The sequence below is a fragment of the Anser brachyrhynchus genome (assembly GCF_964034855.1).
Source record: "Anser brachyrhynchus genome assembly, chromosome: 1".
NCBI lineage: Eukaryota > Metazoa > Chordata > Aves > Anseriformes > Anatidae > Anser > Anser brachyrhynchus.
The window spans coordinates 14551575-14564680 of record NC_137694.1 but is presented as its reverse complement, the minus strand read 5'-3'; the positions used below and the strand labels follow the sequence as shown (position 1 = coordinate 14564680).

At 40.5% G+C, this 13106-nt stretch overlaps 2 protein-coding genes across 4 annotated transcripts; one reads left to right on the top strand and one right to left on the bottom strand.

Annotated features, from left to right (window-relative positions):
* The first annotated feature begins 273 nt into the window (after positions 1-273).
* Positions 274-2336, top strand: EFCAB10 (EF-hand calcium binding domain 10). Its single transcript, XM_080577625.1, has 5 exons — positions 274-744; positions 956-1120; positions 1391-1475; positions 1966-2013; positions 2132-2336. Exons 1-4 carry the CDS (start codon positions 645-647, stop codon positions 2000-2002), a joined length of 387 nt encoding a protein of 128 aa, XP_080433751.1. The 5' UTR covers positions 274-644; the 3' UTR covers positions 2003-2013; positions 2132-2336.
* Positions 2337-2915: 579 nt separating this feature from the next.
* RINT1 (RAD50 interactor 1) lies at positions 2916-12984 on the bottom strand. Of its 3 annotated transcripts, none has more exons than XM_080577600.1 (15): positions 12837-12984; positions 12209-12387; positions 11609-11804; positions 11176-11417; positions 10788-10961; positions 10561-10710; positions 9254-9410; positions 8624-8734; positions 8224-8449; positions 7419-7556; positions 6483-6682; positions 5460-5674; positions 4650-4830; positions 4448-4566; positions 2916-3151 (listed from the first exon to the last, which is right to left on the bottom strand). In XM_080577600.1, exons 3-15 carry the CDS (start codon positions 11783-11785, stop codon positions 2935-2937), a joined length of 2307 nt encoding a protein of 768 aa, XP_080433726.1. In that variant the 5' UTR covers positions 11786-11804; positions 12209-12387; positions 12837-12984; the 3' UTR covers positions 2916-2934. The 3 variants fall into 3 exon arrangements, with proteins under 3 accessions (XP_080433726.1, XP_080433727.1, XP_080433728.1); XM_080577601.1 differs by lacking the exon at positions 12837-12984 and adding an exon at positions 12615-12770; XM_080577602.1 differs by lacking the exons at positions 10561-10710; positions 10788-10961; positions 11176-11417; ... (1 more) ...; positions 12209-12387; positions 12837-12984 and adding an exon at positions 10052-10137 and having other exon boundaries at positions 9254-9328.
* Between the last annotated feature and the right edge of the window lie 122 nt (positions 12985-13106).

The window sequence follows — 13106 nt, the reverse complement described above, 5'->3', positions numbered from 1 at the left end:
TGTGGGATCTTGTAAAACCCTTTTGGAAACGGAGCGTGTCTGGGATGCCGCGGTTACATGCGCTGAGGGGTTTGCCTTCTGCGGCACCATTTCTCTTAACAAACATCACGCAGAGCTGTACCGCAGTTTACCAAGCGCAGCAGACAGACAACAAACCCGTTTTCCCGTAGTTTTGCTGTGTAATTTTGGGATGTTCTCGCTGGAAGGCCGCCACTTTCAGCCCTCCGCCCTGAGGCGGCGCCGTCCTCCCGCCTTCACCGCGGCTGACTGAACCCGCCCGGGGGCCCCGGCGGCGGGCAACGGAGGGCAAGAAAACCCCAAAGTTGGCGGCTGGGTGACCACACACGGGCTGGAACCGGCAAGGCAGCGGTGTTAGCGGCGTGTAAGGCGCTGTCCCCGTGAATTTATGCCGCTGGGGTACGGACTAGTAACTTGGAAGCGACGCTCTTCTGCTCCAACGCTGACAGGATCCAGGCGAAGCTCCCCCCGGTGACCACGTTCCGTCCCGCAGCCGCTCTGCCTCCTCCCGCCGCCCTCCTCAGGCCCCAGGGCTCCGGTTGCGGCTTCTTTCTCGAAGCTTCTCCCCCTCAGGGCCAACGGTTTTAACGGGCGGCGGGTGCGAGGCCTCCCCTGGCAACGGCGAGATGGCGGCGGGCGAGCGGGGGGGCCGCGACTACCTGGAGCGCCACGGGATCCCCGAGCTGCTCCGCCGCCTCAGCGCCCTGCTGCTCTACCACCAGCCCGGTGCGGATCCCCCGCGGTGGTAGGGTGGGATTGGGGGGAAAAAGGAGAGATTTGGGGTCTTTAAGGTGGTGGCTGGAAAGAGAGACGCAGCGCGGGGACCGGGCGGGGGTGCTGAAGGAGGGGAGGTGGCAGGAGCCGGGAGAGGGTCGGGTGGCGCTGGTGACTTGGTTCCCTTGAAGAAAAAGAGCTCGGTGGCTTGGTTCCGTTGCAGAAAGACCTCGCCAGTTCCTCATCCAAGTGCTGGAAACAGTGAAGGCCGGCAGGCAAGGAGAGGGAGGGTACCCGTGCCTGATGGACGAGTCCAACCTGGTTGCCATGTTCCAGATGCTGGATGTTGCAGACCTGGGCTACATCACGCCTGTGCAGTACCGAGAAGGTCAGTCCAACCCAAACGGCAATCAGCATCCTCCTAGCTGTTTGAACAGTTTTGTTAAAGTAGTTTCAAAAGCATTGTATCAAAACAGTTTCGACCCCATCTGTATGTATACATTAAAAGCATCGGCACTTCTGGCCACACAGCCTGGACCTTGGAAAGTTAAAAGAAGTTACGTATGTTTATTTTTTGTTTATTACATCTAGGCCACTTTCAGGTGTTAAATTATTTTTTTTCAGATTTATATAGGAAATTCTGTTTCCTTAACTTTAGCTCTTAAAACTTTGGGACTGAGCACAGACAACCTGCACATTGGTGATGATGTGAACGTCACACTGGACACATTCAAGGAAGAAGTGTAAGTATAATTGAAAGGGTATGCGCAGAGTTGCTATGCACAGATCTTTTGCTGTGGCTTATGTTTTATTTACAGAAGCATGTCATTAAAGGACTTACTGGTTTACGCTTACCCACTTTGCATTTAAAGATTTAAACGGATGCTATTGCTCTAGCTTGATGGGTTTGCTCAGCACTTTCCTCAGCCACCTCACATTAGGACCCACACAAAGCAGGTCTATCAGATTTCCTTCCCTACAAGCAGTCATCAGGTAGCCCAGGACTGAGAGCGCTGGTCCAGAAATGCGAAGTATTTGAGATACATTGTTGTTTCTGCCTGATATAGAAGAGCTAGTAATACATAGCTGAAACAAGCTTAAATTTTTTCAGTAATTTCTCATGGTTAGAGTATGGTTCTAGGGAGGATATTTTGGCAGCTGTTACAATGAGTGAAAGAAAACTAAAACTAGATATCCCAACTTACCTAACTGGACGTTTTTATTTTTTCCTAGGAAGAAAAGGTTGCTGGAGATCTGGGCTGCGTATTAGATGGAACAGTGGTATGCTTAATATATTAAAAATAGGCATTTTGCTCTATTCTTTTGCTGCTGTGTCAGCTGTGAACAACTGATTTTAAACAGTGCTCTCTTCTCTTTTTTTCCCCTCTCTTCCCTGTAGTAGCGATCAGCTGAAAACGACAAATGACAAAAATTTGTTTACACTTACCAGGAACTAGAAGGGTATCTTTTGAAAACTACCTTATTAAAAATAAGTAGAAACCTCTTAAAAAAAAAAAAAAAGTGTTTTGGAGTCTCCTCCTTCAGCTAGTAGCTTACTTTGTTAATCATCGGTAATGAGACAGCAAATAAAGTTAATTTTAAGAGTTGTGGCTTAAGACTTTTTTTTAACCCCCCTTTTATATATATATAAAAAAAAATCAGTTTCAGCAACAAATGTTCATGGTTGAAAGACAGCAGTGCCAAGTAACATAGCATTTATTAAGTTTTAAAATAGGCTCAAAAACAAAGGAGGTCTTATTAAAAAAAATGGGAGAGACTTGGGGACAGCAAAAAAAAAAGAATATAAATACAGGAAACAAACTGACAAATCCCTTCATTCCATCCCAGGTCCTGCATATGAGTATTTTAAATACAGAACACCTGTTACCTGGGATTTAGAGGTGTAAAAACGTGTTTAAGAGAGTGTGCCAGTTCAAGTAACATAGTCATTAGTAATGAAGATTGTTAGCTTCTAAATGTAATGACAAGGTGGTTATGTTAAAGTAAGATCTGTGCAGTTAAAAGCCAGGTCAAGTTTCAAATAATTTAAAAGCGTATATATAATAAATGGTAAGATTAGATCAAACCAATTACACAGCATACGGTGTTGGAAAAAAAATAACAACTATGCTGTAACTTATTTGTTTTGATTTTGTTTGAAATAAGTAATCTAGATCAAGTCATTAACCAATTTTGAAGTCTTTATTTTCCTGTATTTGGCCAAATAGCTCTCAAATTGAGAAGAATCTCAACATCCCTTTGAGCTAATTTGTAAACGCCAAGTTCATTTAATGCTGCTGTTGCAGATGGCTGGTTTGGCTTTAGTGATGCGTCATTTTCTGAGGCTGACTGTAGCACATCCTTCAGCAGCAAGGCAGAACCAACATTCAGATTCAGGATAATGCAGGCTTCTTTTATGCTATGGAAGGGAAAAAAAGTTACAATTAAAAAGATTCTTTGTAAATATATAAAATAAAATTTCATAATTAAATTAAATAATTAAATAAATAATTAAGTAATTTAATGAAATTCATAAAATTATTTATAAAAAGAATAATTATATGAATTACTAAAAGAATCACACATAAGATACACTTGATTTTGTATGCATAGTGACTAACAAAAAAGGTTCCATGGACTTCTGAAAAGGATCGAAGTACTGAACTGAAAAGTGCTGCCTAGCCAAAGACAAGCAGCATACTTGGTCTTGCCATCTTAGCACTTTGTGTTACAAGCACCAACATTTTGCCATGCTTGTCTTGGCTTTTACTTCCTAATTTTTCCACTAGTTTAAAAAATACAGAAGAGAAGTTACCATATAATTATGTTTAGCTTCCCCAAACTGCATTTTCTGTTGATAATTAGAAACCTTATTTGGTATATTTTAAAAACATAACTTTACAGAAAGCTGCTAGAGTCTGAATATTCACTCTTATTGATCTCATTAGAGAGCAAACAGATACCCTGCCGCGTTGTTTCTAGTACAAAAAATAGCCATGTACCCACTATACATTACTTTTTACTGTTCCTTTCTGCATCTATTTTTTTAAGCTATGAATACTACATAGGTATCTATTACCTTTGTGAAGGTAATGTGCTCAAAAAAAGTAAGATGCTGCTACGGGAATATTCCAATTAAAAATGCCAATATAACCTTCATCTTCAAGTGTTCAAGACTGAATGCCACGTTCCATGTTGATTTTTAGGTGTGTAGTAAGACTTCTGTCCCAATTAGCCTCGGAGTTTAACGTTTGACTCTGTATAAGACTGTGGGCTATTTAAAGCTACTAAGCACCAGGAAGGTAGCTTCTCACCAGTGAAAGCAACTAGACTGCTATGCAGGGCAATTCTAAGCAGGAACATAGTTTAAAGTAGCCTAAGGATACAGAAAATATGTTGTGCTGTAACTAAATCTTTGAGTAGTTTCTTTTGCCCCAGTTTTGGAATTCTGCTTACATTCCCTAAGTTCATCTATCCGTGTGCAGTAGACATCCTCGCTGCGCTAAATGCTCCAGAACATACATCACAGTCAGTTGCTATCTGAATACGTGCTGCAGGATCGAAACGTTCCCCGTCGTAAACACTGAAAGATGATCCACATAGTTCAAGTATTTCTTATCCACTCAAAACTGTGAAAAAATGTTGGTGATATACAAAACATTCATCTGGATGTTCTATTCTGAAATACTAATGGATCAGAAGTTTGCCTACTTACTGCTTGAAGTAGTTTTCTGGCCTCTTACAGTAGTGTGAAAATAAAGGGAAAAGATTTCTACTCATGTCAAACTGAAGTTGTGCTGCTCCTCCTTCATTGAAATGATTCGCCATGATTATCTGCAAACACAAAGGGGTGCATCTTCTGTTTAGGCCAGTCACTAACACCTGCGCAGTACTGCACACACTTCGTAGATACCTACCTCCTGATAGATGAATGTATCCACTTTCTCTGCGAGCATTTGCCAGAACACTTTGAATAGGGAGTGACAGAGCTGCTGTTCCAGTTGTAGCAAGCGGTCTCTTAGGGTCAACAACATGGGGCAAGCTGTGCTTGACAGAGACATTACTGCTTGCTCTGCTTGAGATGGTAAAGATAGCCACCTGAAAGAAATTCCATTATTATGACTTCGATGTGATAATTAGTCACATTACAATAACTGAAGTTAAAATTATCCTTTAAGAAAATCTTAGCCAGTTACAATGGTTCAGAGTTTTCAAACCCATTTCAAACCTAAAGGTAATCACAGTCTAATGCTTTATTTAAATGTCCTTTAATGTTAAGCTGATGCTTTAGTTATAAATCTGAACATGCTATTTTTTTTAAAAGCTAATCTGTAAAATCATCAAGCTGTTGTGTTCATTTTGTGAAGTACTACAGAAACTCAACCGCAAACATTCAAGAAACCCTGTGTTTCTGTGAGGATAGAAGCAGTTGTTACAGGCCATTTTTAATACCACTTTGAAGAAAGTAACTCTCATCTGAACTAGAGTGACCCAGCATTCTTCCTAGGGTTTTTAAGACAACATGCCCACCCACTGCAGAACTACTTCAGCAAGCATAACATAAAATAGGCTTGAAGTAAGGATAAAGAAAATCTTCCAATACTTACTACCCTGTGCCTTTCCCATTCAGGAAAATGATTTTTCTTATTAGCTATTCTTGCCTTTATTTGCCTCAATGTTTTTAACAGAAAATAATATTGGAATATGAGAAGAGTAAACAAAATCACCTCTCTTTTTTGTACAGCTTTGCAGCATCTGTGACCTCTTTGAAGACATGATGTACTTGACGACTCAACATATCTTGTTTCAGGCGCTCCAGGAGGTTAATCATTTCATCAAAGACAGAGCTCTCCATTGAAGCCAGCTGCCCCAGCTGTAGCTGGCTGACAGTGCTACTTTCTGCACAAACCTCCAGCTCAGCCTGCTGTAGCTGCAGGAAGAACTAGAGGAACAGAAGCAGACATAAGTACTAGCAAAAATCATCTTATTATTTGAACTCTACATTTGTACTTTAACAGACAGGGTTCTACAAAACGCGCTCTTGACATATTTATAAACTTAGTCTTAAAACGCTGTCCTGATTCACTAGAATTAATGCACTGTTTTAATCCTTGTAATGCAACTGATGTGGGTCCCAAATACAACAGCAGATAGGTAATGCATGTTTGCTGGTCTGACAATAGCAAGAAATGGTCTGAGTTGAATGTGACAGAGCAGTAATGAAGTTGGTTTTGCTTTTAAGCACGCCAAGACACTTTCGTAGATGCAGCTGTACAACACAAAAGCTGCTCTCCTATCAAGTCAAGATCATCCTCTGCTAGAGACAGTTTCCTGTCAAGACAAAAACAATTTGGAGGCTGCCCATCTCACACAAAATGCTTATCTCTTCAATAACCATAGAAAAGCTGACATACTACAGAATAGATATGGTGCCACTGGGCTCTTACTGAAAATAACTGTACCCAGCACGCTGTTATCAAAGAGTGACTTTGCCAAACACCACCTGAACCAAGCTGTAATGCAGGCACCCACACCAAATCCATTTAAACTGACTTGGCATAGGGGCAATTCAAAAAGCAGGCACATGCTACTGCAACATGTACGCTTCAGCAGCAATACTATTAGTACTATTAGTTCCATTTTTTCCAGAATTAATTCTTCTAAATACATCTACATAAATAGTGCTGAAAATACAACGTTTGATTATGAAACAAACAGAACTAGTCCATTTAAAATAAAAAATTACTTACTACGTTGTCAGCCCAGTCTGCCAACACTGTTGCAATATAGTTAACGGCGTTAAGGATCGCACAGTATCGGAAGCCTAAAGAAGCTCTGCTCTCTTCCTTCATTACTTGAGTTAAGCGTATCCTGAAATCATCAACTAGCTCCTTCTGTAGCCCCAGGAACTGCAGTTTTCTGGAAGCTGTTGGAAGATTCTTATACCTGTCTAGAAAAACATTGTTAAAATATTTAACATTTTCCAGCACTGAAGAAAAGGTTTTGAACAAGAAACATAGTCATCTTTTTACATGATCTTACTCCTACAAAGACATCATATAGTATTTAATTTTACAAAAGCTTATTTTTAGCAACCTCAGGAAACTACTCAATGCAAAAGCTAAATATGTAAAGAAACAACACATCTGAGATCCCCTCCCCCTCACGAATCCACTAGCATATTGTATCCTAATACTTTAAGTGATATGTTATCATACCACACCATCTAGCGATATTATGTGGTCCCTAAAGCCAGTCACAGAGTAAGATAAAGCTTTTGTAAGAATAAAATACATAAAGTATTCGAATATACAAATAAGCACCTCCTGAAAAGGTACATCCCGCAGATTCAACAGGAATGGTAGGATATTTTTATTATTGCTTTGTAACAAATTATATTCTCTCCATTATTAATGAGTTTGAATGTGCTAGGTTACGAATTATCAAATTTTAAATAACGCATTTGAAAGCATGTCACTACTAGCTCAAGATTATTTGTGCTAGATAATGTCCAAAATACAGGATGAGCAGGAAAACTTTTATTAAATTGCAAGTATCACAACTTCGCAAAGTTGTTATTTGCTGACTATTGTTGACACAACAGATATCTAATAAAGAAATCTATTAGCTGCAGTTTTTCTACTAGTCATTAGGAACAAGAGCAATGTCCACAGATTGGTAGTTACCGGTTATAACTAACAACAGAGTCATAAAAGTTTCGGCACAGTCTGGGACTTTCATTTCATCTACGTCGGTGATATCTTTGTATTGTGATATCCACGCCGCCTCAGATGAAAGCATGGAGTCCATTTTCTGAAGAGCAACTGAGCACAGAAATTGTAAATTGTTTTAGTATTTAATAATGAAAAAAACTTCTAACGAAAAAATCCTCTAAAACCAAACAATATATAAAAATAAAATCTTTATCCCTAATGAGTTAAAATTTACATTTTCAGATCAGAAAAAACTACTGATGACTGGTTTCATTCAGTACCAATTCCAATAACAGCATCACAAATGCAGATACAAGAATTATGTCAAGGCTATCTTTTTTTTTTTTTTTTTAAATAGTTGGCTTGTTCTGTTTCAATATATTTCTTCTCTGACTCTCAAAAATTAATTCTTCTCCCCATTTCAATTTAAAGTCTATCCTTGTCTGCACACTCAAATACACCTCTGTCTAAAAGTAAGCCTGCTAGGTCCCATACAGCTCAGGGACAACAGTCCTATAAACTTCAGAAGCACTACTAGAATCAAACGATTTTTTATTCAAAATAACTGAAGAGTATAAAAATATCACAGAATCACAGACCTGCTTAAACAGGGCTGGACCCAGCATTAACCCCTGGGCACTCCTCTCATTACCGACCTCAAAAATACATCTTATGGAGTAGCCCTGTCCAAGTGACTTCTACTTGAGAAGACTATTTGTATTCTGCACCATCAGAAAGAAAATGTGTCAAGGCCAACAAAATCCATCGCAAGTCTTACATTTTTTTTCCACTGTTAGCCACCTCTGGAAGCAGGACTCTTCTGAAAGAATATGCATGCAACTGGGAAAGGTGCTGAGGTAACCATGAACGCTGTAAAGCTCTCTCTCAAACTGAAGTACCTCATCCACAAGGTGACAAAAGAGGGCATCATCGTATAACAGGAATGGAATATCAGCAGCCAGCTTCTCCAAAATCAGCATTACCAGAGCACGAGAGAATTCAAGCTTTTAAAAGAAAAAAGTGAGTAAAATATCAGAGATACATACATATATGTATGATCTTAAAACTGTTACTAGGCTGAGTTAAGTCTCACCACAAGTTTAGTGAACTCAGTAGAAGAATGCTTGTACAAATTGACTGTATATATATTTACACATAAAACACACAGATGTGCTTACCCCAGCATTCACTGAAGATCCTGCCTTGTCCAATATTGGCTGGATTTTGTCATCAAGGAACTTTGAGTGATTTCCAATCCACATAAGCACTTGTGTTAAATACCATTCAGGCTTATTTTAAAAAAAAAAAAAAGAATAGAAAATTAATAAATCCCCTAATATACTTAATACTATTAAAATGCACTGTATTAGCAACTGTAAGAGCGCAAATGTATTTACATTTACTCAAGACTGTCAACACAGAGACTTGTGCAACTACAGTGTTAAAAACCAGCTCTCCAAGCCTGCTGCAGATGCATTACCGTAGCATTAATATTTACTCGTAGGAAACCTGCTTCAGTGACAATTCTCGGGTAAAATACTCAGTCTTTGAAGATAACTCATACAAAAAGCAGGTCAGTTTCCAACTGGTAAAGTGCACATCTCTCTGGCCCAGAGAAAATGTTTATGCCTCTGGAAGATCTCCACGTGTTACCTTGGCATCTGTCCCGACTAAGGGAGACACAAATACTGCATAATTTAAGAATCTTAATTTCAGAGAAGAAAGTGTCCAAGCTATACAATTTAAATACAGTAATGTATCTGTTGTTAAATAAATAAATTAATAAATCAAACCGCTTTCTTCCATACCTTGCTTAAGACATTTGTTGGTTTATTTCCAGTGAAATGATACTTGAATCTTTTCTGCAGAGGATTCAGCATGATCTGGATTGGAAGGATAATAGGTGGTGAAGGGGGTAAGGAATACTTTTCTGGAAGCTGTTTAGGTTTGGTTAACAGTTCATCTCTAAGTTTCACAGTTAAGGACAAATTTAAGTGTTGATTCCTCCAACGGTAAAATTTCAATAAAATGTGTTTACAGAACTGAACGCTTTAGCTCTACCTTGTTGGCTAAAGGCAGTATTACACAAGGTATACAAGTCCTCAAATATGAGCAACATTCAAAATGTTTCCGTCTTATAAGATATTTAACGTAACTCTGGCTGCTAAGGATAATTTATTCAGTGACAGTACAAGTCACTGAAGTCAGTTTGATTTAGGAAACCAGTATCATTTAAAAAAAGAAAAAGGGAAGAAAAAACACCACCATCACTACCAAACCCAGGGGCTATCCAAGAGACATGCATATTCATGTTTCTTAAAGAAATATCAGATTCATGAGATTAATAAATGCAGTACATGATTTCCCACTTCGAAGCAACCAATTTAAGCAGCCCAGCCTCACTGACCAAAATTGTTACTGGCTCCAGGTTGCCTAGAATGACCTTGTTTCTTCCCAGTCCAGTACTGCTGATTTAAACAACAACAAAAAGCTACAACAACCCCAGGAAAAAAAAATGAACAAAAATGGTTGTTTGAACTTCAGCTGTGCTTGATTTCACCCACAAACAAAAGGAACAGGACGAGCAGCAGTGCCTTCTGACTTACCTCAGAGACAAGTTATTGCTGCTCAATGAAAATTGTTCCATTTTTTAAAATTCCTTTCTGAGACGTACATCTTGAGATTTCTCTCTCTTCTTTCTGGGACTGCATATATTAAAGTGATTAACACAGATTTCAAGTAACATTGGGGAAGTAAAAGCATTAACTACATCCAATTAAAAAAAATTTCATCATCATTTGTATTAATATAGGTAATCTTGCTGAAAGTATATAATGTAAGATGTGCACATTGTGAAGCCTGAACTGCAAGTTACCATGAGATCATTGGATCTGATGACTTGGAGTTATGATCCTGCTACTGCCAAAAAGAATAACTTGAATTTTAATTGAAAACAAGTTTTAAATTCTTGCTCTGGTCACCTAGCATTTTCTATACAAGAAGTACCTTATAATGTTAATATAAAGTAATATAAACTCAATTTAATTTCTGACTTTCGAGAGCTCTGACAATTATTATCCTCACTAAAACACGCCACAACTTTTTAAAAGGATACGAGGTTTGCAATTTCAGAAGCTGACAGAACAGCGTCTCCAAATTGTTGTATACATCAGGGGCACTGGCTGGAGCAGCAAGGCCAAATGCCTGAGACTGTGGTGGCCCCACAAACGGCCAGCGAAGCTGGGTTAGTACCTCTTCAAAGTCACTGCAACATAAAACACGCACTTTAGCACAAACCTGCAGTACAACATAAAGATGAGGCAGTGACAGTGCATCCCTTACCTTGACAACTTGTCCTTGAGAATTTTATGCCAGAATTTAACGGTGGACCTCACAAAAGCAAGAAGATGAGAACAAGATGACTCCTGAAGTTTAATATCCAGTTCTGCCATAAAAGCTAGAGTACTGGCTGCCTCTGGAACATTGTTGGTCATCAGATACTGCTGAATGTTATCACTATAAAATTCAAGAAAAGTTGAGGTCAAACATTCACCAAGAATCATTTGTGCACTGAAAAACTGAGATAAAACAATCTAAAATATTTTAATGAGACAAACACTGTTACCACTCTCATCGCGTATATGCAGTGCTCAGCCCTGAAAAGGCTGTGTGATAACATTAGTAAGAATATTCTTAAAGTATATAAGATTTTAAAGTACACCAACTTTACCTTAACTCTTCTATTCGTGAAATCCATTTAAGATAGGACAGGTGCCGTTCAATCTCCTCTACTTGACTAATCAGCACACCAAGCTCCTCCATCCATGGCTCAGCTTTCAGTAAGTGGCTATCGATTGAATCAGATAGAAGAGCTTCTTCCTCTAGAAGCCGATTCAGAGATTTTTTAGAATCTTCTGCGTTCTTCAAGGCCTTTTGAATTCTTTTAGGGACTTCAGATGAAACTGTAAGTACCTACATTTATAGAAAGGTATTAAAACTCACATAAAAACACTGCATTACATAGAGTGGTATCTTCAGAAATATCAATACACTGCTTCAATTAAGTTCGGTCTTTCGACTGATTTTACTACTTAATCAGTCATGTTTACTACTTAATCAGCCATATATTCAGCATATTAAAATAAAAAAGGAAATGTGCTTACCTGTTCTTCTAACTGCTTTTTATTTTCAGATAGCTTATCGATAAGGCTGCCCAGCTTCCTCAGAGAATCATAGTCGTTTCCAACTTCTCTTTCCACAAATTCAGAAACATAGTACGGGATATCGCAATGGTCTAGATCTCTAGTGACTTCTTTCTTTGTAACGTTAACGGCTGCCATGTTTTCTTTATCTGCAATGCTAATCATATAACTTCAGTTACTCACCGCTAAGACAGCACTACCAGCTAGAGACCTCCCGAGGATACAAAGCTCCATGAAAAACAGGGCAGTTCAACTTAAACTGAAGTTCAAATAAGACATGTAATAGCAATCCTGCATTAAGTGAGACAACTTGCTAGCCTAGGTCTTAGCTGAAAAATCTTATTTATATACATTTCTCTGGTGGTTTATTATATGTTAACTAATGACATGGAACATGCGTGCTACTTGAAAGAGTCCTCCCTTCCCCAAAAGCATAATTTAATAATTGTTGCAAATAGTTCAGCACGTAGGTAGTTTCTACACAGGTAAGTTAGAAAACATGGAAAAATACAAATAATAATTTTGTGAAGTAGAAAGAGAAACCACAATCCCCCTCTTTACCTGTTCACAGAAGCAAGTGGTGAAGGACTCGCTACTAGCCAAGGATTCACTCAGGTCTTACGTTACAAATCATTGCTTGTTCTTCAAGAGTGACAGGGCAATACTCGTAAGGAAGCCCCGGCAGGGAGGCAGCAGAAGAGGCACTTGCCTGTTTCAGCATTTGGCAGAGAAAACCGGACCTGCAATTGAGACGGCGATCACACAGACGGAAAGCAAAACGGCTGCGAGGAGCTGCGCTTGGACAGCTCAGCTCTCTGCTTTTTAACATCGCTGTCAGAACAGCGTTTAAAAACGAAGTTTAAACGCTTGCACTTCGTCGCTACAGGTTTTAATTAAATTAAAAACCCCGCTAAGCGGACGACGGGAACGAGAAAACGGCGCAAACGAGGAGACAAAATCGGGAGACCAGGAGAGGAAGGCGCAGACCACTGCCTTGAGGAGCTCCACAAGGCCCTGGGCGAGCCCACAACGCAGCCCCACAGCCGGGGAGCCCCGGCCCGGCCCCACAGCCGGGGTGCGGACACCAGGCGACCGCCACCACCGCGTCCCCGCCGCCCGCCCTCAGCCACCGGGGCCGGAGCCCTCAGCGTCCCCCCCCAGCCCCTGTGAGAGAACCGCGCGCGCCCACCTGCGGCCTCACGCCCCGCCCCGCCCCTGCCGCGTCAGCGCCTCGCTGCGCAGCCCCGGGGCGGGGCCGGAGGCGCGCACTGCGCACGCGCGGCCGCTCCCTTCACGCCCACCCGCCGTCGCCTGAGGGAAGGTGGAGGGGTGTGATCATGTCCGCTGTGTGTGCCCCAAGGGCGGCTGAGCCCCTTCCGAGGGGCACAGCGAGGTGGTACCGATACGAGGCTTTTCAGCGCGTTTATTCCCACTACCTGTTCTTGGTACACGTATTGGC

Bases quoted from the DNA above. Each gene is read 5' to 3' on its own strand.
- RINT1 (XM_080577600.1), bottom strand. From the start codon at position 11,785: ATGGCAGCCGTTAACGTTACAAAGAAAGAAGTCACTAGAGATCTAGAC. The intron at 10,962-11,175 runs GTAAAGTTGGTG...TGAATTTTATAG, and splicing joins TCACGAATAGAAGAGTTAAG to TGATAACATTCAGCAGTATC. The intron at 6,683-7,418 runs GTAACTACCAAT...ATGTTTTTCTAG, and splicing joins TCTGTTGTTAGTTATAACCG to ACAGGTATAAGAATCTTCCA.
- EFCAB10 (XM_080577625.1), top strand. From the start codon at position 645: ATGGCGGCGGGCGAGCGGGGGGGCCGCGACTACCTGGAGCGCCACGGG. The intron at 745-955 runs GTGCGGATCCCC...GTTCCGTTGCAG, and splicing joins GCTGCTCTACCACCAGCCCG to AAAGACCTCGCCAGTTCCTC. The intron at 1,476-1,965 runs GTAAGTATAATT...ATTTTTTCCTAG, and splicing joins GACACATTCAAGGAAGAAGT to GAAGAAAAGGTTGCTGGAGA.